The following is a 24,754-nucleotide window of genomic DNA, read 5'->3' as shown; positions in this document are numbered from 1 at the left end:
TTGGGCCTCTCAGCTTTTTAATGCTGTTGATTGCATCTTTCTGTTCTGTGTGCCATAAAAGTAATACAGTTTAAATATTTTATAAAAGTGACCTGTGATGGGTGATGGTACAGAACTGATGCGGTGAGTCAGTTTATCTATGATTTAAAAATCCCCACAAGGAAATTCTTAAATGCTTCCATCCATCCCACATTATGTATATATCATCTTGATCAGAAAGACATTCTTGGTAATAAAGCTCCTCTATCTAGCTAGTTGTGAGTGTGCTGCCTTCAGGCAGTTCCTTTTTAACGGATGGCATGGAAAACCCTTCCAAGGCCAAAATATGTGAATAAGATTTATTAATCCTGTAGCCCCTGTCACTCATGATAATGCTAATAATCCATAAGCCTTACATCATGTCTAATATCCCATGTAACAAATGCATCTCTGGGAGATGAACAATAAATCCCATGTACACTCTGCTCCCTCATTCTCCGCCTTGATGAGGAAGCCCCAGATTTGGTGCAGCTCTTTCCAGCTATCCTGGTTCCTTCTTGCTTCCCGCGCTGGCAGGGGGCCGACACTGCCCCAGTCCTTCCCAGGGGACTCCTTCTCCAAAGCCATCAGTATTTGTCACTGTATTTGCAGTCAGGGTAGCGGTAGGCAAAACGGGAATCGCAAGACCGTAGAGGTTTCAGGATCTCTGCCAGCTCTGCAACCGCCTCGTTGATGCCCTGGTCATCGGCAAGGCCATCGGCGCAGTGCTGCAGGAAGCTGTCTATTTTCTCCTGCACGGGTTGCAGGAATTTCCCCTTCAGGAGCTTAGGCAAAAGCTCTTGACACACCATGACGAGGCTGTGCTTCTCTCTGATGGAGTTACAGGACACAAATGCAGACTGGCAGTCCACAGTCAAACAGCTAAATATATCTTTATACTCCTGTTGTCTGTCAATCAGCTGGCTCCCTATTAGAGACAATTAAACCAGTTGTTAGAAGCACGGGAGTGAAATCATGGATAATCACATATGTCTGTACCTCGGTATTAATGTGAGGTTTGTTGCTGTCTAAAGGATACTGCTGTCTCACCATAAAGTACCCTCTGCTGTAGCTGTCTATGGGCCAATTTTCTCACTCCTGAAATATATATATTTTTCTGAATGGCAGAGCTCTGCAGAACAGCCTGACAGAGGAATTGGAGAGGAGCCTGTCGAGTTAAACTGATGCAGAAAAAATGAGAAGAACTGGAGTACTAACATAAAACATGGAGTTCCTACAAAAACTACCACAAATAGTCAAAACCATAACATTTCCATGTTACCCAAAATCATTAAATTGCAACAACAGCTCATCTAGCTGGAGTCAAGTCAACAGTAATAGCTGTTGGGACAAGAAAAAGAAACCCAGCGGAAAATTGTCTGACAGCTGCTTCTGAATATTTGAGATCTACTCAGCTGAATGTGTGAGCAGAGCAAAGGCCCTTTGAAAATTTGAACATTCAAAATGAAATTGTTAAATTATTGAAGGAATAGTCTTTGACCAGCCCTACTTCCAGGAGTAGACCGATGTAACCTGTGAAAAGTGAATAGTAACCCTTGATTTTATGTAAAAATGACTAAAGGGGGATTTTGTTGTTATAATAACAATGATGATTAGTTAATGTGGCAAATGCACTTAAAACGAGTCTGATTTGACCCAACACTTAAAACAAATGAAGTTATGAAATTTCTACTTGCAAATATTGACATTTGTGTGGCAAAAGTTTCAAAAGAGGTGATTTAGGAAGACTTCAAATGAGAGCGTTCAGCACTGTGCACGCTAAATGCTGTTGCTAGCCACAGAGGGGGCCGGGCAGGACGTAAGCGCCCACGATCAGTCACCAAACCATTGACCGCACAAACAAAATGTCTGTCATCTTCCTGACTCAGAGCCAGGATGGCAGGAGTTGCTGATGCTTTTGCTGTCAGTAAATCTCTCCGTGAACTTTTCATTATTTAATTTAGCAAGCAATGTTTGGTTGATTAAAAAAAAAAATATATCTGCAGGAGAGCTGAGCGTAGCAGGTGAAAGATTTGTTCCCCCCATCTCGCCAAGCCCTCCTGCGACAGATGCGCAGCCACGGAGCCTGCTGAGTACCTTCCTCCTTGTCAATGATCCCCAGCGTGCTGGCATCCCGGATGAACAGATGCCCGTTGCTAAATACACCGAAGGTGCCAGCGTCCACGTGGGTGAAGTAGAAGAAATAGTTGAGGTCATTGGTGCCCATGGAGCGGAGGACGGCCAGGAGCTGGAGGGCCAGGTCGGCGGCCACCTCGGGAGCTGCGTTGTAGAAGTCGCGCAGGGGCCGGGTGCTGGCACTGACCACCAGCCGCCCACAGGAGCCCAGGTACCGCGGGAAGGGCCATCCCTCCACGTCGGGGAAGATCTGCCGAGGAGAGCGGGAATGGGGGGAAATGCCCCTGCCTTCAGGCTGTTGCGCCCTGCCCGTGGACCCACCTCCCACCCAGAGGACTTTCAAGTGCCCTTTCTGGCTTCAAGCAGCAATGCTGGTGTCATCTTTTGCTATCTAAAGCCGCCCGCCGCCCTTCCTCACCCCAGCCTGTCCCAGCAGCCAGGGAAGGAGCTGCTCCATCCTGGAGTAGCTATGCTGCTTTTTTTTGCCTTTTTTTTGTTCTTTTTTTAATTAAGGAAGAAAAATATGGTATTTCAAGACCTATTGTATGAGGCGTACTAACTGGAAAGTCCAAGATAATAATAGAGTTCAAATTCATGAAAATTTTAGGCACAGAAGAGCTAATTTTAGGTGTCTTTGATGGGTCCCTCTTGAGCACTGCATAGCTGAGATCACGGCTTGGGGGTGAGGTGGGTTTTTGTTAATTTGTAAGAACTGCCTGGCTGTTTCGTAAGCAACTTTGCAGTCTCAGGGAGAGAAGCGCTGGGTGCGTGCTGCAGTGGGCACACCTGGGCTGGGCTCCATGCATCACTGCAGCTCGTGGTAGCAGGGCAGTTATCCCAGGTGGAAACCGAACTGCGTGACTGCTGAGCTGTGCCGACGCAAAGCTCTCTGCCATTTACATTATAACTTGTCTGTCTCCCCAGCACCCCTAAGCCGTGCTGAGGTGGGGGCTATGAACTTGTCCAGTTTTATGTTTAAGGTTACTTACCGCTTCTACTGTGCAGGCACTTTGGGCACACATGTAAAATCAAGGCATTTCTCTTTGGCATATTTTTCTCACCTCTGCAAGCTGCATTCCCACACCTTTACAGGGCTGAGAGTGCAGCCTCGTGCCCCAGTGAGCAGCGACTGGGCTGGCTGAACAAGCCCCGGGAGAATGCTAGAGCACGAGCTCCATTCTCTCTCCCTGGGACCAGGCAGAGCCCTGGGAGCTGCTGAGGGCAGCAGTGGCCCAGGGCAGGAGGCAGATGCTGCCACCGTCTCTCTTCTTTGTGGAATCTCAAAGGCTTGAAAGAAATAGCAATGAGGACTGAAGTTGGGGCGGTGGTGGGAAAAGGTGAGGATACTCCCTAGGAGACATGTAAGGAAAGAGAAGAGCCATGTGCCAGGCGTGTCAGCGGGGGACCAGGAGAGGGACGTGAGGCTTCCCAGCTCTCTGCGTTCAAACTCAGAGCTCAGTTGTATTTGGAATTCCACCAAACACCTCTGCAAAGCTGCACTTTGCCACGGAGCTAGTTACCAGGGGCTTGCAAATGGAGAAAACAGCATTGGTACATGGAGCCTGGGAAATCAGTGCTCCCCAATTCTATGTTCAACCTCAACTCTGCATCTTGGTCCTCCCACACTGAAGCTTGCTCTTTCTCTTTTATAAACAGGCTGTGATTTTAAGTAATATATTAGCAATGCAAACATAACACTGTGAAGTATTGAGGACGTGCAAAAGCCTGGCTTTCACAGTGCACTGGTGCAATAATCCGTCTGTATTCCTTTTATTTAAGGGGCTGGGCATCCATAGCTCTCCACAACTTCACAGGCTGATGCAAGGAGCACTGCAGGAGTCTGCCTGGCTTCAGCCACCCAAGCCCATAGAAGAAGGATGCTTTATGAAGGCTAGGGAGCTTGCCAAAGGCCAGGGCTGGGACTGCTCTGCAGCTGGGGGCTGGTGCACATCTCATGCCAGGGTTTGCTTGCAAGGGTGGCATTTCAAGCTGGGGCAAGGTGGTGTGTACCTGTAACAAGATGGGGTGTGAATTCACTGACAGCGTGTACAGCAGGCGCAGTTTGTCCCGGTCAGTGAGGTGGTCCATGTAGATGCTGCCAGCGTCTGGCACCTCAGCGTAGCGCCGCACTATCCTGTCCAGGAGACGCTGGGATGGGCAGCGCAGCATTGGGCTGGACAGGCCCTGGTGAGAGGGGAAAACACGACAAAAAGGTGTTTATTTTTCCAGTCTGAGGTGTTGCAATGTGCCTGGTCCGCTCTGGTGGTACAGGCACCTCTGTGCTCTGCCCACTGTGCCTCTGCCCCCTGCGGCAGAGCTGTGATGGGTACAGACACCCGGGGGGATCTCTATAGCAAACCCCTCCCACGAAAAAACCCTGTGCCATCCAAAAATGCCTGTTCACAGCTCAGGTTTCCAAAATGGCACACAGTCTTTGCAGCACAGCCACAGATGCTGTAGACCTGCTTCATTTTCCTCTGGCTGAATGGCACCACATTGCTCCGTGCCTGCGGGCCTCCTCTTTCCACCTGGGTTTCCAGCCCTGGCAGCCCGGCTTGCTGGTGGAGGCCTCCCCATCATTAAGCCAGTGAGTCACTTCCCTCATTAAATAATGTCTCCGGATCACTTCGCTATTTGCTTAGCCTGCGAGCTGCTTTCTTGGAAATACTATTTGCTGAGGTCAGTAAACATGCTTTAAAAGTGTAAATAAACACTGTATGTGGATACAAGCACAGGATATATTCTCTCTCTAATAAACTTGCACATTAACTATCAAACCCAAATTTTAATAACCCTTACCTATTTTTTGTAAATACCAGCATCAAATAAAGAGCTGTTGGGCTAATGAAGTCAACCATCACTGGATTTCACCTTTCGGATTTGGAGGTTTGGCTTGTAAAATTGCAACAAGCAATCTACGGATGGGATAAATGGCATAGAAATTTATGGATTCATAGTCAAAAAAAGGCCTCTGTTTTGAAGTCAGTCATCCTTAATAGCCAAGGAGAGCGGACATACGGAGAGTTGCCCATAGGGGTGCAGAAATGCTGCCCTGCCATGTCTCTGTTGGGGAAAGGAACCAGGTTTTTGATAAGTCTTTTTATTCCTAATGATCCAAGTAGCCAATTTTACTCTTTTGGGTTTTCTTTCTAATTTGATGTCGGGGAGATGTCCTTCAGAGGAAAGGGTACTGGAGCTCACATTGCTCCCTGCCATTCTTCATGCTGAGAGCAAAGATTTGACTCAGGAACTCCTCAAGTCATTTGGTAACTCTGAGGTAGGTCTCCTTCAGCCCTTCCTGTGCGAGCTGTTCATTTGGCATAAAACACTTAATTACCCAGCCATGATGAAGAAATGAAGAAACGAGGAAAGGAAAAGTGTGACACTCTCGCAGTTGGAGGTGGAAAGTGGGGACCGGCTCTCCCACATCCCCTCCTCTGCCTCCTTGCCGGCCTCAGTGAGGTCCCAACCCCTCCCTCCTTGGTCATCAGTTGCATGAAACTAGCCCTGAATGCCAATAGCTGGTCAAAACTACCTGAAAAACTCAACCCCAACTGGAGCATTATTTCACCACTTTTTCTCACAAGAGAACAAAACATTTCTCAAAAATAATTCTCCCCAGTTCTAGTTACAGGTCTTCATACACGCACTTCTTCTGGTGTAGTTTTATCAAGGAAATATTTTTTCAACTAATTATCTAAAACCATAGAAGGAGCGGGGAAAGGATGGTTACAGATTTCTGTCTCGCAGCACTTGCAGGCACTTTGTGGCTGACTCTGTCACTTTCCCTTTGGAGGAGAAGTGAGAAAAACTGAGCAGAACAGAGCTGTGTTAAAGAAAAGATAAATGGTGGAGGAAGTCTCTTACAGCTCGTCGTGTATGCAAATATTTGCAGCCAAAGTTAGAAAGCCTTGCTGCCTCCAGGAGCTCGCAACGCAGAAGCTGAGACCCTTAAGAGTATACAGCAGGAACAGAAATCACCGTGTCAGAGAAAGAGAGTGCACGGAAGTTGTAATTAGGATTTTTTCCAAGGTCAGAGCTCATCCTATTAACACAGAAACGGACTTGCGCTGCACGTGGCGGTCATGTCTGCTCATTTCCCGAGGAACAATTTCAGGCACACCAGGGACAGTGCGGGAGCAGAGGAGCAGGGCTGGGTGCTGCCACATTTATGTCAACCATCGGTGCATATTTCTATGACTGAATGAAGCCCCGATCCACCAAAGCTGGGCAGTGGGGTCAGAGCTATTCAAATGCGCCAAGTTCAGCACCTGCTCAAGTGTTTCTGCAGAGTGGGGCCTCCCCTTCCCGCTGAATGATAGAAACGTGCCTACAGCAGAAAAGGAGCTGAAGTTGTACAACCGTCAGACAAAAAAATGTCGATGGAAGAAAAATCTGAACACATACTTGAAACACTGGAGACACTAATTTATCTGAGAATTTCTTAAGTCCTTTGCAGTGCGACTTGACAGGCAGCCTGATGACTTGTTTGTGATCGATATGGAAAGCTTCTTATTTACTTTGATTAAACTGCCACATTTTTATATCTGTTAATGAGTAGTTCCTGCAATGGCTACTACCTACACTCAACTGTGACTTTTTTTTCCCTACTGCCCAGTATGTGATGTGTTTTAAACACCTGTGTATGCATATGTACGTGTATCTAGTGTGGATGCACCCAGATTTCACTCTGACATAAAGATGACTTCTGGAAGACAACTTTTCCTCACTCTGCTTTCTCTTCAGCCAGCCTGAGGAGGAACGGCATAGCCCAGGAGCACTGCTGCTTCCTGCCCCACACGCCGCTGCCTGGGTGCAGCTTCACCAAACGACCAAGTTTGGGGTGAGATCCAGGAGGAAACATTGGGACATAGGTGTCAAAGCACCTGGAGCTCCTGGCTGTTTGAGTCCAAGGGGTATGTTCAGCCCCAAAAGAGAGAAACTGAGGACGCCATGTGAAGCTACGGGGCTTGTCCCTACTGCAGGCACCGTTGCTATTGTCCTCCTCCAGGGGGGGATTGGGTGCAGTTGGTGCCAGCAGGTTTACCCAAGCAGGTCTCTGATGGTGAGGTGCAGGCTCAAAGAGGTGGCAGGTCTGGGAGGTGGCTCTGGCAGACCAGTAACACCTGTACTTCCCTAGGACGGACCGGCTGCCAGATTAGCGAGCTACTGCTCATGCTCTGTGAGCAAAGTGATGAGTACTGGCCACATAACCACAGTGCCGGCACATCTGCTGAGGGCTGGCAGAGGTGCCGGTCAATGGTTTCCAACAGTACATAGTAGAGAGAGGGGCTGAAAATGGCTGGCTTTTCACCTCGGTACTGCTTTCATCTGCCTGCCTTCAGCATTTTCCAGGCTGTGCTTTGTGGGCAGGGCTATAAATTTGCCCTGTGGGTGATCTGTGCTGAAACTAGCTTGCTTTTTTTGTTGTTCTTCCCCTTAAGCAGGAAAAGCACGAGGCACGGTTTGAGGTGATGAGCTCCCAGGCAAAGCAGTGGGTGGTTGGGGCTACCATGCAGGCTGAGCCCCGGCTAAATCCTGCTCATCTCCGAGGTGGGATGGATTTAAACACTGAAGACTTCGCTGTGTCCAATAAAGATTTTCATTGTGGCGGGTGAAATAATCACTGTGGCAGGCAGCTCGGCTGATAGTTGGGTCAGGCAGGGCAGGCAGCGTAAAGCGAAAAAACATTACTTCATGGTCTGTCATTTTGATTCAAGCACGTAACAGTTTGTCATAATTCTCTGCTCTATAAGACAAAATTACCTGAGCCCATTAGCTTTTCTTGGCACTGCTATATAGGCAAAACTGTGGGGAGGGAAGTACAGGCACTGCTGGGTGTCTGTGGGCTTGTGAAACGGGGTGGCCATCGTGTCGAGCATCAACAGTGGTGTGTTGTTACCGCTCCCGAAAGGATGGGGGGGGGGGACATAAACATAAAGGGCAGTGCTGCAGGTAAGCATTTGCAGTGATGTATGGCACCCCCAAGAAACCCCTCTCCCACGGCTCATGCTGGGCTACAACACGCATCTGCCCAGCAAAAGGGCAGAGGGGTAGCAGTGCTGGGCTGGGGTGCAGGCAGAGTCGCCCCTGTGGCTTTCGGCTCTGGGGAGGGCAGGGGGGGTGGGCAGAAAGGAAGGGGATCCCTGGCTCTGCAGGGCCAGATGGCTTAGGACGGTCACCCCGTAACCTGTGGTGGCCCATACAATGGGGCTGGGGGTTGGCAAGGGGTCTCATGTACACACTCACACACACTGTATGACTGAAATGTTGTTGCCGCAGGCTGTTTTTCAATCCAGACCACTGCGAAGCCAGCATTTGCACAGCACATGCCCGATCTTAAACAGTGATTGCTGATGAAATTTGGAGGAAGGAGGGGGTAGGACCCAGGGCCTCTGGATTGCTGTGCTCCTCTGTATGTTCAAGACTATTTGCTGTTAGAAGGGATTTATATCCCAGTTTAGGTTTCCCCGCTTAATTTGCAGAACCGAAGAACAATGAAAACATGAGCAACACAATCCTGAGACAGCGCAAAGGCCTGGGCCTCCCTGCAGCCTCCCGTGCCCTCGCCAACTGAAAAACTGCAGGGTTTGCCAAGATGTCCCAAGGCGTTTGTCACTGGGCACGTCCCTTCGGGCTGGCCCTGGCTCTGGCTTCAGAGGTGCCCTGGAGCTGGGGTCAGTTCATCTTCCCACCGCTGCACAGGGAAATTTAAGCACCCGGGAGAAACTGGATAGGTGTGAGGCTGTGGCACCCCAGCCTCTCCACATGCCTGTGTGTGTCTGCTTGTGCATGTGTGCATGGGTGTATGTACGTGTGTGTGTATGCCTGTGTGCATGCATACGTGTGTGCATGCGTGCGTGTATGCGCGACCCAGCCAGGGACTCAGTTTCAGCGAGGACGGTGTAGGGAAAGCTGTATAGCACGTCAGGAGCCTTTTAAGGAGAAGGATTTGGGCTCAGCTAATGCCTTAACTTTGCAGCAGATCTGTGATACTGCAGAGCTACATTTCCCCGGTTACTTTTTCACTCAGCTCAGCAAATTTAAGCTCGCAACTTCTTCTGTTTCACACAGCGCTGCTGTCAGGGGGCAGCATAGTTTTGCCACAAACCCCTTGGACACTCCAGCAATTCAGGAGGGCCTGGCACCCTCCTGCAGCCCCCTGCAATGCTGTCTTGGGGGACAGCAATGGCCAGCAGGTGCCTGGGAACCTGTTGCCTGCTACCCTGGGAGGTGTTCCTGCCCACAGCCCACAAGCTCAGGTGCGGGATGCTCTGTGTGGAAGTGATGAGTATTTTCCCCCTCTCCCTAGTCCCTCTCCCAAGATTACTAGACAAAGTACAGCATAGCTTTGTTGCAAATAATTTTTCCCTGTGCACCATGTGTCACGCTGCATCTCAGCCCCTGAGAGGGTGACCTGACATGTGGGGCTGTCGGTGAATCAAATCCTTCTTGGAGCAGCTCAGGCACCAGCCCCAGCGCTGCTCCTGCTGCTGCTACAGCATGGGGTCTCCCACCCTCCCTCCTCAGGCCTGTGGCTTCATGGGGTAACAGAAGTGGAAAAACTAAAGCAGCATATCTTTAGCACTCAGAAAAGCTGAGCGGATGCGGCAGCGTGCAGGCAGGAGGAAGCAGTTGCCTTTATAAAAAAAAAAAGTCGTCCCTTTTTCACAGCCACTTCTCTCTTGAAAGGTGGGGAGACGTACTGGAATAATCTTTCTTTGCCTCTCAGGGTCTTGTTCAGAGTATATTCAGCCTCTACACTGGCCCCTGCCCCCTTGCCAGTGGATATTGCAATGCTTTCTTGCTATATGGATGATGTGGAGGAAAGTGTGTGTATTCGGGGAGGGCACTTATGCTCTCAGATGCAAGCCAGCTGATGCAAAACACACTGGTGTGCCTGGTGACTGTCCCTGGCTGCCCATGGCATCCTTCGGCATGGGCAGTGCTCAGTCACCAGCTCGCCTGCCCGCTCTGCCACTCCGTCCCTGCCTGCATGTCTGTCTCCCCGCACCATGGCTGCCTGTCTGCCTGTTGGCAGTGACCCCCCGTGCGCCTGTCCTGGCTTCGCCTGTGACAGCCCAGGACTGCGACAGAAAGGGCAGTGTGCCTCTTCCCGCCTGAGATCATTTGCTATAGATGGCAGAGGGATGAGGAATCGAGGCTCCGGCTCTGACTGCCCATGCTGCCCAACCTGCTGGCCAAAAACAGAGGAGTACAAGCTGCCCCAGTCCCCTGCCCAGAGCAAAATCACTTTCAAGGCACGGGCTGCCCTTTTGGGGCAAAAAAAAAGCAGATACCTGATGGAAAACTGGAAAAAAAAAAGTCAGAAGTATCCCTACTCAAACTGTTGGATGTTTGTATGCATGGCTTTATGTTTTACCCGTGCATGAAACCACTGAGTGCTATGGCTTTCCACGGGCCGTCAGCCTCAGCCTGCCTGAGGAGCCGGGAGCCGGTGCCCGCCATCCCGGGGCCGAGCCCCAGCCCTGTCCAGGCTGGCCACGGTGTTGCCTATGGCTATTTGCCCTGGGCCTCAGGCACCCTTTGTCCCGTTGGGGCCTCGTTTTGCCTCTCCCTCATGGCGGGTGGGCTTGGACAGGGGGAGAATGGGGCTGCCTCCTCTCCATCAGGAGGGACAGGGCCGGCCATTGCCCTCCACCTGTCAAGTCGCAGCCATGTCTCCTTCAGACCCTTTTTTACCCCCCAAAAACCACACGGTAACCCCCCAGGGCTCCCTCCCCTTGCCGGTGTGAGGCACAAGGGTGTTGTGGGGCACAGACCTGGACCAGGTCGGGGGTGAGGCGCTTGGCCCGCAGCCATTTCTGGAACCGTTGCGTGCGGCGCAGGGCGCGCTCCAGGCTGCAGGTCTTGGTCTTCAGCAGGGAGGTGCAGATGCGCTTGTCAGCCCGGTCGTGCCGGTACTTGGAGGTCAGCCGGGTGATGTCCACCAGCCGCCAGCTCTTGGCATCGTCGGTGTAGTTGCCCGAGTAGCTGAGCAGGTAGCTGGGTGGCAGCTTTAAATGAGAAGAAAGCCAGGTGTCAAACCTGCCAAACCAAAACGAGAGCCCCACGGAGAGCGGGTTAACAAGCCACACGGACAGACGCGCAGCGCCGGCGCCATCGCAGTTGCTTGGCTGCACACCGGCCCCCAGGGGCTTTCTGCCATTGACCTGGGCAGCGGGGTGAGGAGAGACAGCCGAAGCCATCAGCTGAGGAAACACGCTTTGGAAAATATGTCTGTCTTGGCTTCCCACTTAAACCACCCCTGGTCATGAACAGTGCCATGGGGCAGGGGGGCTGAAATGCCCAAACGAGCTCTTTTGGGCCATGTGGAGAGAGGGAGGGAAGGAAGGGAGAGGGCTGCAGGGTTTTGCTTCACGGGAAATCCCCAGCATTTTTAAATTTCCTTAACCCTAGAGAAAGGGGCCCAAAAAAGGAGTACTCAACACTTAAAGGGACCCTGCAGAAGAAAACCTCCTGACAATAAACGTATTTGGGAATATCAAAATGACCTTTTGTTTTGAGGTGGTGGCTTTACTCAGTACTGGGGTCGACAGGTCCCCCCTGATGTCACTGGTTGTGTTTTAGCCTCCAGGATGAGCGACCTCCCCAGGCAATGGCAGGGTTTGGGGTGCGACTGGGGGGATGGGGGGACGGGGGGACGTGTGCCCTGGGCGTGCAGCACCACAGTAGCCATGGAGATCTTGCACTAATTTGCTCCCCCTACACAGGCACAGGAGGGGAGCATATGGGCCGGGTAATTAGGCTGTGACGATTTTTTTTTTTTGTTTCAGCAGCCCCCTCAGCCCTGCCCACACACGCGTCGCACATGCGGGAGCCGAGGAGCGCGGTGCCAGTTTTGCAAGTACGTCTGTAACCTGCTCTTGAGAAGCAGCTGAACTCTGGCCTTTGGTTTGCCAATGTCATGCATTCCCTGCCTCTTGAACCTCCTTGCCCGAGAGCATAAGAAAGTGCATCCTAATTTAATCTCACCATAAATTAAAGCCGATAGCTCAGAAGTGAAACAGGAGAGGCAAGAGGCTCCCTGCAGGATCAGCTAGCTGGAGTTAGATGAAAAGACATTAACAAATCTGAAAGCTGAAGCTGATCTAGTATGAGAAGGTAATTTTGTATCAGAAATAGTGTGGCCATGTGTACTCGGCGCTGGTAAGGCCCCACCTGAAATACTGTGTTCAGTTTTGGGCCCCTCACTACAAGAAAGACATTGAGGTGCAGGAACATGTCCATAGAAGAGCAACAAAGCTGGTGGAGGTTCTAGAGCACAAGTCTTATGAGGAGCGGCTGAGGGAACCAGGATTGTTTAGCCTGGAGATAAGGAGGCTGAGGGGAGACCTTATCGCTCCCTACAACTACCTGAAAGGAGGTTGTAGAGAGGTGGGGGTGGATCTCTTCTCCCAGGTAGCAAGTGATAGGACAAGAGGAAACTGCCTCAAGTTGCACCAGGGGAGGTTTAGATTGGATATTAGGAAAAGTTTCTTTGCTGAAATGGTTGTCAAGCATTGGAACTGCCTGTCCAGGAAAGTGGCTGATTCACCATCACTGGAAGTACTTAAAAGAGGTGTAGATGTGGTGCTTAGGGGCATGTTTTAGTGGTGGACTTGGCAGCACCAGGTTAACAGTTGGACTTGATGATCTTAAAGGTCTTTCCAACCTAAATGATTCTATGATCCTATAGTTCTATGATATTTCCTTTTGACTTCCATCTGGGAAATTGGCACAGAGAAATTTTAGGGGGACTAATTTCCTCTGATTTCATGCAAATAACTGATTTGGTGACACTAGCTGCCCTCCATGACCAGAGGCCGACCGGCCTCTTTCCCATGACCCCTCTTGAAGGCAGTGCTTCACTTCCCTTTCTCACTACAGACCCTGTGCAGCTCAGCTCTGGGGCAAGCTTGGGTGCCCGGGAGGGGAAAGCCTGTCTCCCCAAAGTGCTGATGATTGCTCTGCTTTGGCTTTCAGCTCTAGCCATGTGCCTCCTTCAAAAGATTTGCCACGGACATGCAGGTTGACTGCAAGTGGAGGAGCCCAGCCCCTTGTGCGAGCAGGTTGGGGGGTTCAGGCATTTCAGTCATTTGGGCATTTTGCCCAATATGAAATTGGAGCTTCCCTACAATTAGGGCATCTGGCAAGAAAATAAATGTCTTCTTTTTGGTTTTGGGGTTTTTTTTTGGTCTGGTTTTGAGCTAGGACCAAAGAGCAGAGAATAGTTGCTATGCCTCACTGTGATTTGTTGTGCATCTCAACCCCTCCCAGCGCCTAATCTGCAAAGCAGGCACAGTGTGCCAGGCACGTACAGGGAAGAGGTGGCTGTGGGCTGGGTTTCTCTTGCATTCCTTTTTTTTTTTTTTTAAGTTAAGCATAAATGTGCCTTGTGAGTTGGCTCAAGCGTATGTGTTCAGGGAAGCTCACGTCAGGCAGATACCAGGAAAGCACCGCCTCCCGCATGCAAGCAACGCATGGACGTGTGAAATCCAGGGCTGAGCGTTAATTTGAGTGCGGATGGAGCGATTTCCTCTGCAGGGCTCCCGGGGGAGAGGCACACGGGCCTGGGAACCTGCCATGGGCCACAGCAATTCTGTATTTGGCTTCATTTCTCGGCAGCGCAGCACAGGCCTGGCACACTTGCTAGATACTTTCAAGATTCATCATCAAGTTGTGCTGTAATAATAATTCAGTCTCGTAGGAAGCCTTTTAGTTAAGGGCCTGAACGTGCTTTAATTAAGACTTTCAGTAAGATCTCTGTGAATAACTGAGTCACAGATTACAGATTTTAGATCAACCCAGAACTAAACGTTGAAGAAAATCAGACTTCTTTTTTTTTTTTTCCTGCATGAAATGAAGTATTTTATTTCTGCCAAAATAATTTTGCTTGCATTTGGAGTTTTAATTTTTTTTTAAATTGAGTAAGTTAAGTCTTTAAAACCAAAAATCGAGAAATGCCATATAAAACCTCATCAAATTGAAACACTCCAGCTTTCTCAGACTTCCTTCCCATTACTTATAGCCAAAGCTCATCACCAGCATTGGCACAAGTCTGCAAATAGTTTTGGTCAGCTCAGTTTCTCAGTGTTTTGAAAATCTAATATTTTGCAAGAACTTTTGCTGCGCTCTGCTCTCAGGATGATTGGTAGTGGGGCTTTGGTAACCTCATTTACAGATGGATAAAGTTGGGCAAAGATAAGGGAAGTAAAGAACATTAGAGCACAAGATGAGTCACCAGCCGTTCTGGGAACAAAACCCACATCTTCTTACTCGTTAGTTGAGTGTGAATGCATGTCACAGCTCCCGGAAATGATGGAAAATTAATGAAGCATGTTCTAATGAGCATTAACACAGAGGAGTGCCAAGTGCCATCCACCTTTGTGAACATGTGAAAAGGTACACGGGGGTGGATCAAAGAGCATAAGCACCACTGAATTTTCCCCTGTTTAACCTTCCACTTGCCAAAATATCCCAGCTGTTCAAGAAATCAACTGGGAGAACAAGTTTAACCCCTGCAAAGAAAAGCCTGAAGCTGACTGACTGCTCAGGAGAACATTTTTAGAACCTACCCTTTCCAAAGCGCTCGGAGCAGAACTGTATGTTATCACTTATTTGTGTGCGGCATTGCTTGTGGGAAGCTCGCAAGAGAGAAAGAAAAGTCTAGGAAAATAGAAGTTTAGGAAGCCCCTCTACCTTCCCTGAGGCAGGAGCATCATGCTCCCACATGTTTGCAGCTCTGCACTCGCAGACCCTGCACCTCCTCTGCACACCCGCACCCCTTTCCTGCTGTCCCCCCGATGGAAAGCCAGCACGGGGGCCACCTGTTTTAGCTCACGTAGCACCTCTTTCCCATGCCCCGGTGCACCATGCAGCTGGCCACCCGCCAGCCAGAGGCAGTTGCTCGCTGCAGAGGGCTACTGCTATTTTGGGCAGGGCTGAAGGAAGCTGCATGGCCCCAGCCTCCCCAGCGGCTAAGCGGGAGCAACCGACATGGTGCACCTGTGACACGCTGCATGCGTGGAAGCTGCTTTGTACCCGGCGGCAGTTCCCTAAAAACCCCGCACAGCGGCAAAGGGGCTGCAGCAAGCTGGGACACGGGGCAGGAGTCAGCTCCTGTGCCACCCTGCTGCTGCAGAGAATAAAATGTAGGGCAGCCCGTACCCCGAATGCACCCCCAGCCCCTGCAGACTCACAGCAGCCCGTGTCAGCCATCTGACCGCACTGATTGCAAATCCATCCTGCTTTTTGGGACAGGAGCCCTGGCTGGGCTTGGAGAAACCCAGCACTGCTGGCCTGGCCCTTCTTCGTGCCTCTGCACCCTACTTAATTTCGCGCCCTGGCATTGCCCTTGGCATGAGCTGGGGGAGACAGAAAGCCAAGAGGGCAAAGTGCCGAGGGCTGGGACCCCCGGTGTGCCATGGCAAGGGGTGCCCCGGCCTAGCACAGCCACAAGCTGCCTTTCTCCAACTGCAGCAAGGGAAGGATGGATGTTCGGTATTACAAGTCCATCCCAGACAAACCATTATGGTTTTACTATGCTACATTTTATAGCAGAGTTTAAGATAAAAATGGTGATTTGTCCAGTATTATACTACTTACATTATAGCATTAAAAATACAATTTTACTATAATAATTTCTTCTCCCCCAGGCTTTTATATCTATAAAAGAATGTGCATATGGCTCTATAAATCATATCAGACCCAATAAACCCTTCCTCTGCCAAGCACTGCTTTTAACTTTCTCCTCAAATACACCGGCAACATTTTCCCTGCTGTCGTCAGATACACTCTGCTTTTGAGCCTAAAACTGATTGGATCAGCCTGATGACCGCTTGGGCAGCGTATGTCTCATCGACTTCGAAGCAGATACAATTTCTGCCTCTGCCTTCAAGTTCTCACAGAAACCTCCCACAAGCATACTAATAATTCAGTCCCGTCTATTTTCAAGTGTGTAGGTAACCTGATGTGCAAAGGTTCTCGTGCCTTCAGGCATGTTTAGATTGCTTTTGATCTTAGTTAATACGCACGTGAAATTCTGCACATTTGTGTTGTTGCACCTGGTACAAAATTATATAGCATGTTTATATGTTTGTAGTTAACATAGTCCGTTGGAAGCGTACAAAGCTAAACCCCCTTTGCATTTATGCAGGTGCTCATAATAAAATATTTCCAGAACATCTAAACAAGCTGATTTCTTCCTTCCCTCTTCCCTTCCCCCATCACTGCCTTGAACTGTTTCGGAGCCGCTCTCTGTGCAGAAAGTTGTGCCTTTTACTCCTGCTTTCAAATTACTATTCAGGGCTGAAGTCTGATCATGGTTGTGTGGCTTTAAAAGAAAACAGAGACAAAGCAGCAGCTTATAGACATTAATTAAAATACTAGGTGCTGTAATGGCAACCGGGTGCTAAGTTACTCTTTGCATTGTCGTTCATTAAAGTACTTGGAAATACTAACAAGCAACTTTCAAGTTACTACGCAGAATGCTTTAAAAATTAGTGTGCTGAGTTTCTGACCTTATTTCTTCTTTAAAGAATTTCTTGCAAATGGATGTCCCAATGCAGGCGTTGCATTTATCAAGTCCCAGGAAAGTCCGGCCAAAACTGTAGCTGGGTTTGGTGTGGGGCGCAGACGGAGAAGCTGTTGCTGCTGTGGAAGGGTTACAGCTCAGAGCCAACACCAGGAGCAGCATCAACGAATCTGCAACTCTGGAGCAAAGGCAACATGTCCAGCGCCCCATCTACAGTAGCGGAGAGCTCTGCCTTTTGCCAGTTACCCCTCTCTATGCTTTCGGTCTCTTTTTGGTGACCTCAGCCTGCAGCGGTGAACCCCGAAACACGGCAAGACACGCTGGGTGCGGGAGACCCTGCCGCAGTCCCCATCCTGCCAGCTGGTCACTGGCTCTATTGGCTTGAGGTTTGGGTGGGAAAGATATGATGTAGGGTGGGGAGAAGGAAATACATGGAGGATGCAGATAACTTGGGTTGCCATGGCTACCTTTCCTTTACTTGGTGCAGCTGCTTTGGACCCTGCTGACCCTCCCATCAGCCGACTTGGAAAACAACACGAAGAAGTGCTCATCTGCACTTAGTGCAGACAAATGAAGGATATCCTGTCGCTGGAGCAAAGGGCATGTGCGGGACACAGTAAAAACTGATTTGGAAGGAATAATAGTGTGGCAGAAAGGTACATTTTACCAGAAGCCAGACCCTTAGCGTTGCTTTATTCCTGGAGATTTGCCATGGTGCATTGCTTGACTTCTTGCGTGCTTTCTTGGTTCAGTTTCCCCTTCTCACAGAAGTGCTCAAAAGACTGACAGGTGGAATCAGTGCTGTTTTATTTCTTGAAAACAGCGTTGTTTAAAAACAATTGCGCCGCAGTGTTTCACGCCGTGGAAAGCAGGATAGCATGAAGCTTTCCAAAACACCCAGCTGACGTAACAGCTCGGCCTCTAAGCTGCTCTTAAAAAATGGGGCTTTTCAGCAAGACTTGTGTGCTTTTGAATACCTTTTCCTGACAGTCCTGGCACTGGAAAGATACTAGAGAAAGGGACAAGGGCTAACATGGGAGCTTGCCAGAAGTTTCGAATGAGTTTAGAAACTACTGCGATCACACCCAAAAGCTGTTTCCATTAGGCCAAAGACTTGAAAGTTGCGGAAACTGCTGATTACCCATCCTGGCTGGGATGCTGGGCTCAGGACTACGCCTCTCCCGGGCCCAGAGCGGCTGGGGTCCCAGAAAGGAGACCTTGTCCCTTGTTGTACCCTGGCCCCAGACAACACAGCACATAGGGTACTGCTGCAGTGGCACCAAGCTTTGCTCCTCTCCCATCCCCACCAGTCATGTTTTGATTGACACAGGAGGCTCTCCTGGGCCATATCTTACCACAGGAGCAGAGAGGAGCAGGCTGAGGCTTTGGAGACTTCTCATCCCCCCAGCTGGACCACCCACACCATGTAGGCAAGCCATTTCCTAGCATGTTTTTTAAAGGGAAAAAAAGGTGCACTGTAGATATCCTTTAAAGGGAAAAAAAGGTGCACTGTAGACATCCTTTACTGTCCCCTCCAGCGTTTAACTGCAGCCTGATGGGACTAAGGGATGCGTGAGCTGCAGGGGTGCATGCTGGGCTCTGCGATCACCCCTTGCTTTCCAGGGGGGCTGCCGAAGGAAGGTGATCCTAACAGGGCAAGGCAGCTCTTTCAAGCACAGATGCTTATTAGTTGTGGCACTTGGGAGATCTGGGGTCTCTCCTCAACTCCATACCCTTGTAAGAGGTTGCTTCATCTCCCGGTGTGTCCCTACACACAAAATGGAGACAGTGACATTTAGGGTTTGTCTACAGGGTGCAGCAGAGACTTGACGAGGGTAACGAGCCCTGCTGAGAGGGAAGGGGGATATAATGAACCCTGACAGCGCTGCAAACGAGAGGGGCCGGCAGGTGCTGGTACGCATTCACCGCACAGCTCTGCATTGCACCATGCACACAGTTGGCCTTATGCTCCAGTATAAAGCTCTTTGAAATATGCTGATGGAAAGAGCCGTACCAAAGCTAAACACCAGTATTAACTGCTTCCCACATCCAGAAGTTCATCCCTGGCATTTCCTATTGCCGGTACCTTGCTCCTTTCCCCCCTGCAGATATCAGCCCTTCCCACTGGTTCCTGCCAGCAGCTCTGCAACGCTGTCCGTGTTCACAGTGCTCCCTGCCCAGTTATTCCCTGGATGATACCAAAATTAAATGCCAGCAATCTGTCTTTATCTTCATTATGTAATATATAAAACAGATATCCTTCAGTTTCTTTAATATTTTAATTGCCTGCCTTCGGTCTTCAATTTTCCTTTGTAACTTTTAAGAGCAGAGACCCAGGCTCCCCCGTCCTGGTGCCTCAGCCTTCACTGCCCCATGGCAACCCATGGAAAGGGGAGGCCTTCAGCCTCTGGGGCGGGTAACTAGGCCTTTACCACAGCAAACCTTGTGCTCTGGCACAAAAAACCCCACTACATGGATGGTGGGGTTTCTGTTCCATTAATGATGCCTTGATGGCTGGGTTCTTGCACTTTTGCGTAGTTTAGGCACATGTAAAGAAAAGTTTATCTTTCCCTAGGGCCAGCATGTATACTTCTGTGTTTTCTTACAGTGTATCGCACCTTCATCACCTTGAAGTGTTATAAAAGCAACTTTTTATTCAAAGAGTGGGAGCTGGTTGAGCTGGTCCATCATACCCACCACAGAATTGCTGCTGGCATTGCCCAGGGGCTGAGTCCCCTCATTTCCTCAAGCACTTTTGCTCAGGCTGGGCTGTCCTGAGCGCAGATGATGTGCGTAGGAAACACCCAGCCCTACTCATGGCACTGAAAACAAAGCTAAAAACAACGCTTACCTCTGAGCTAGCCTAAAATGGCAGCTGGGAAACTGCGGCTTGCTATATGTTGTGAGAAGGGCTGTGCTTCTGAGGGCAGCCTCTCTTTTAAGGAGGTGGCTCAGCAGGTAATGTCAAGACTGCATTTGTTTTCCTTTCTTTCTGGTAACACCACACATAGGTGTTGTGGTCAGGTGGCAAACAGCTAGGTCCACAGTAGCCTTGTGGCTACTTGTCCACAGTCCCCTTCTGCCCATGCCAGATGGGAGTAGCAGCTCGGATTTTGAGGGCACTGATTGCAGTGGTGTCTGCTGGAGCTGCCTATGGGTTGGCTCTAATGACCCATCTAATTTTTGTCAGATTTAGGTTGATGGTTGGACTAGATGATCTGAAAGGTCCCTTCCAACCTAGGCAATTCTATGATTCTAATTCTGTGATTCTATGACCCAATGGGACCTTCATAGACCTTAAAACAAGACACTTCTATGCAATACCATTAACTGCATGAGAACATGGAGTCAGTGGCTCTGAAGGAATAATTTCTAAAAATTTCTAATACGGACCAAAATGCACGTACTGCCCTATCAAAGTCAGACCAAGCACAGAAAAGCTTTTGAAGTAGTTTCTACCAACAGTGGTATGAGGGGTGTAGAAATCCAGTCCTGGTCGCAACACTGTGGGCAGTGGATCTTCCGGGTCCCCAAAACCCCCAGTCTCTGCAGGCTCCAGTGACTGTGGGTTTGGAGGGGTATAGCTGCAGTCTCTGACTGCTCATCGAGGCAGGAGAGGACCTGCCCTCCCCTGCTGCCGGCTCTGGAGGAGATGAGGGGGGTGCAGGCTGATTTTCCCAAGGCATGAAATACACCTTTTGCTCAACTCACCCAATCCATTGGGTGGATAGTCTCCACCCAATCTACTCACGCAATCCAGCTGTTCCCCACTCCCTCTTTCCACCCTGGTCCCCTGCCTGACTCCTCCTGAGCAAGGCTGTCTTACCCCAGAATGGATTTCATGCCGGTGGAGCCTCCCAGACACCCTCTCCCCATCTCATTGTTGCTGCTGGCTGGCTCACCCCACGCCAAACATCATGCCAGCTCCATGCTCTGGATCTAACTGGGACACTGGAGATGGCTTTGCAGAGCAGGAGACCTTTTTAATTAATTAATTAATTAATTAATTAATTCTGGGTAATCACCACTAAATGCTTCAGAACAAACCAGATGCAGAGGAGCAGAAGGTGCAGTACTGCTGCTCCTCAGCTGATGTTACCACCAGAGTCCTTGCTGCTGCTGACTTGCATCTGCTCATAGGGACTTTGCTGCTTGGGAGACCTAAGCAGCAGGTTTTTGGTGTCACATCACCTCATTTTCCTCTTCAGCCCAGGTTCACTGCTGCAAAAGAGCCCTCTCAGGAAGTAGGGGGTTGCTGAGCAACAGAGTATTGCCTGGTGGGTTGCGGGAGGGCTGCATCTCACTGCCAGGCACAGACAAGAAACAAAACAGGAAAAATCAAGCTTTTGCTGGAAGAGGAGAGGCTACTGCTCTTCCTGAGGTCCTCAGTGGGCCCTGCCTGGGTCTTGCTGCCTGCAGGGCCAGGATAAGACCTTGGCTGCTGCACAGAGCGGCTTCGCAGGACAGGGTGGAAGTCAGCTGAGGGTGTGGTGCAACATGATTATTCTTAATAGTATTTTTCATTAATCACATCCAAGATAATCATTAAACTACTGCCAAGTAACCAGTACAGACTTGATATTGAGCTGCTTATCACTTCAATCCTAGTTCAGGCTGGATTTGCGGATTAATAGCTAGAGCATCTTGACGCGTTTTCAATTCTTTCAAAACAAAAAAAATGCATCTTTTTGAATGCTACAAAACTCATAATATTCGGGAGGATGCGATCACTTCCTTTTTCTGCATTTTCCTCCTGATTGCATGATTATGAAAGAAACATCTGTTTTGGAGTGAGCTGCAACAGAAAATTTTTGTTCCAGTTGGATTTGTAATGGACAACTTCTGTTACACGCTCTTATTCTCCCCACCCGGTTTCTTTCCCTTTTTCTCCTGCTGAAAGATGAAAGCGAAAGGGAGATGAGAGGAGAAACAAGCAAGCAAGCAAAACCCACTGCCCAGACTACAAATACAGACAAAAAGGAGCCACTGAGGTGTGGGTGGTGTCAAAGACAACAGCTGAGCTGGTAGAGCGTGTTTGCGCTTCGATTCACTATGAGAAGATTTGATATTGTGTGTGTGTGTGTGTATGGATTTTTCTACATTTTGAATCAATGAAAATACTAAAACACAAATAAGAATTTTACTTTTTTTTTTTCCTCACCAGGAAATAATTCCTATTGGTTGATAAGCCTGGATGTAATTAATCAGAGTAGATTAATCAATAATCTAATCTATTAATAACATAAGAAAATAGGTACTGTTCTGTATCCGTGGTATTTTTTTGATTCTCCCTGACTCCATTCTTCTGTTGCAGAAGCGGAAGCCGCCTGCTGTTCAGAAATCTCTGCCTTTGCATACTGGTAGGCAGCTGGAGGAAAAAGCCAGCTAGAAGAAAAGCCTCAGGCGCTGTGGCCAACAGATAAGGCCAGTTCTAGTTTGTGAAAGGCTGAAATGTCAGTACAAAAGGCCACCAAATGCTATCAGCTACTGTGGTGTTTAAGGCATTTACAGGAGATCATGCCAAGCATTGAAAAGTGTGGAAGAGGATCCCGGATTTTGGTGCATCAGTGTCCACAGACAGAAAATGAGATACAGGGATCTTGAGCCCACGGGAAAATGATAGTGAAAAGAAAATTGGCTGCACACCAGATCGGGGTGTGCTGGTCACTCCCTGCACAAACCATGCAGGAAAGAGGTGAGGAGGAGCTTTCTGGAAAGGAAACAAAGCTCCTTCTCAAGGACAACTTGCCCTCCGTTGGCCGTGGCCTTGCAAACACAAACAGCAGCGCTGCGTGTGCTCCTGGAACACTCATTCAGCAAAGCAGCTCCTTACGTGGAGTCCAAGTCCATGTGACTGCAATTGAAGCACTGGTGCGCGCGTCGTGATTTTCTTTGACAGTACTGCAGCAAAGAAACAAAGCATCCCGCCCCAAGCAAAATAAATTAAATAAGATCCTCTTTCTATAGAAAAGTAGAAATATTTTCACATCTACAGTTTTCCAGAAGGGAAAGACCTACCCACAGTATTTGTCTTGGATATGTGCTATTGATTCTGTGTCCCAACTGTTAAAAGGATTAAAAATAATGCAGACTTTTTGGTCTTGTAACTTCAGATTTTCTATCAAGTCCCTCTGTGAGGCAGAAGCAGGACAAAACAGGGTCATCTACAATAAAAATGGCCCGCTTGGAGTGGGCTGCCTAATGAACTGGAGCTGTTAAAATAGCAGCCTGGTTTTCAAGACTAAAGTGAAACACATTTAAAATATGGGTATGAAAAGATTCCTTCTGAACTAGTTACCCGGTAAAGGAAAAATCTTTAAAAAAATATGCCCCGAAAGAATAAAACATGACAGATGTTTGATCCAGTGGCAGACTACTAACTTTGTCAAACCGTGTATTTCTTTCTAGATACCAATTATTTGGTCCCATTTGGTTTCTGCCCATCACATTGGAATCTCTGGTTAAGTATTTTTGAGTGGGAGTACGGTAATCCATATTTTTCATCAGCGCTATCATTCCAGCTGTCTGGATGCAAGGAGAGGTCAGGTAGTTTGTGAGAAAGATGTGAAGGCTGCTTTGACTAACCTTGGGACTGGCCTTGACCAATATCCACCGCTAGGACAGGGAATTCAAATATGAATTTTAAGAGTACAGGTGCACTCTAGGCAGTGACCTTTGTTTTTCCCATGTACCAAAGGATACAACCCTTTAGTTGTATCCTTTACAACTTTACATAGTCTTTAATGTTCTTGTTATCATGCAACTGACATTTGCAGGTGACAATAAGCAGAGACCCTTTTCCACATGCATTAACAATTTTTGGTATTCGGGCATCGATTCCTGTTCAGGGGGGGTCAGAGCTGATGCAGACTGGGTGCTATTGTGTCTAGTGCAAACATGAACGTGTTCTTAAAATCTGGCCTAATCTAGAAGTGTATTAATTGGAAGGAGAAATTAATCAAGACATGAAATATATTGATTTTCCTTGTAATTTTTCACCTTTCTCTTAAAACCTTGGCTTCTATTCTCTTCCAGCTATAATTTGAATGTTTTGGTAACTAGATGTGTGACCTAGGCCACCTTCCTTCTCTTTACCCATTTTCTCCCACCAGCTTCCTCCTTGCATTTCATAAGAAAGAGCAACTGAGTGAGGGAGACTCCTCCAAAGCCCCCCAGGTATAAGCAGACTGTTACTATCTGGAAAACCTTTTCTACATGTAAGCATTGGTGTCTGGGGTCCAACAATGAGGAGAAGTAGAGCATATACATAAATTATATTTGTTTGGGCTTGTGGAAGACTGAGGTACGTGATTCAATGCTTTATTACAGTGGGGTTTACATGCCTGGATCCAGATTTTCTAGGATAGGCACCAAAATCCCTGTTAATGAAGCAGGGTAAGTGAATCAATTCCCTAAACGTGACTTAATCTTGGATCAAGTTCAGTCATGAAATCAAAGAAAAACTGAATAGCTCATGATCCATGAGCAGTGGTCAGCTCCAGCCTCTACAAACTCTGCAACACAGTCTGTAATGCTTTGGCTGCACACTACATTGCATATGTTACCAGGCACCTTTGAAGGCTTGCGACACCATCTGAGTCACCATCCCTAGAGGTATTTAAGAAACGTCTAGATGTGGCACTTCAGGGAATGCTCTAGTGGCAGAGATTGTAGGTTGTTTGGTTGGACTCGATGATCTCAAAGGTCCTTTCCAGCCATGAAGATTCTATGATTCTATGATTCTGTGACACGTGCTCCAGCACATTGCCACATTAGGATTAAAAAAAAAAAAAGAAGTTAAAATCTGAGTTTCAATGGTTTTATAGTCAAAACGGGGACCATACATGGCTTCAGAGGAGAAACGCTCTAGAAAACTCCTAGAAAGCAATTAGCAAGGAGGTGCCATTTCTTCTCACCAAGTTGCTTTGCTCCATTGCCAGTTTATTACTTTGGTCTTTAACCATGTGGGACAATCCTGCACGTCAGCTTCCCTTGTGTCATGTACTTCTTTCTTCCACTGCTGCTTTTGCATCTACCACCTCTGCTTGCCCAGGTGCCATTTTC

At 48.7% G+C, this 24,754-nt stretch overlaps 1 protein-coding gene and 1 long non-coding RNA gene across 2 annotated transcripts; one reads left to right on the top strand and one right to left on the bottom strand.

Annotated features, from left to right (window-relative positions):
* On the bottom strand, window positions 1–17,068 carry DIPK2B (divergent protein kinase domain 2B). The gene is made up of 5 exons (XM_074603244.1): window positions 16,677–17,068; window positions 10,938–11,202; window positions 4,165–4,338; window positions 2,116–2,404; window positions 1–946 (listed from the first exon to the last, which is right to left on the bottom strand). Exons 1-5 carry the CDS (start codon window positions 16,898–16,900, stop codon window positions 606–608), a joined length of 1,293 nt encoding a protein of 430 aa, XP_074459345.1. The 5' UTR covers window positions 16,901–17,068; the 3' UTR covers window positions 1–605.
* Window positions 10,277–24,470, top strand: LOC141749568 (uncharacterized). Its single transcript, XR_012589403.1, has 3 exons — window positions 10,277–10,479; window positions 11,955–12,022; window positions 22,005–24,470. It is a non-coding gene; the product is annotated as an uncharacterized LOC141749568 (long non-coding RNA).
* The last annotated feature ends 284 nt before the right edge of the window (window positions 24,471–24,754 follow it).

The sequence above is a fragment of the Larus michahellis genome, chromosome 1 (genome assembly GCF_964199755.1).
Source record: "Larus michahellis chromosome 1, bLarMic1.1, whole genome shotgun sequence".
NCBI lineage: Eukaryota > Metazoa > Chordata > Aves > Charadriiformes > Laridae > Larus > Larus michahellis.
Note: the sequence above shows the minus strand (reverse complement) of the source record. Positions and strands in the feature narration are given on the sequence as shown.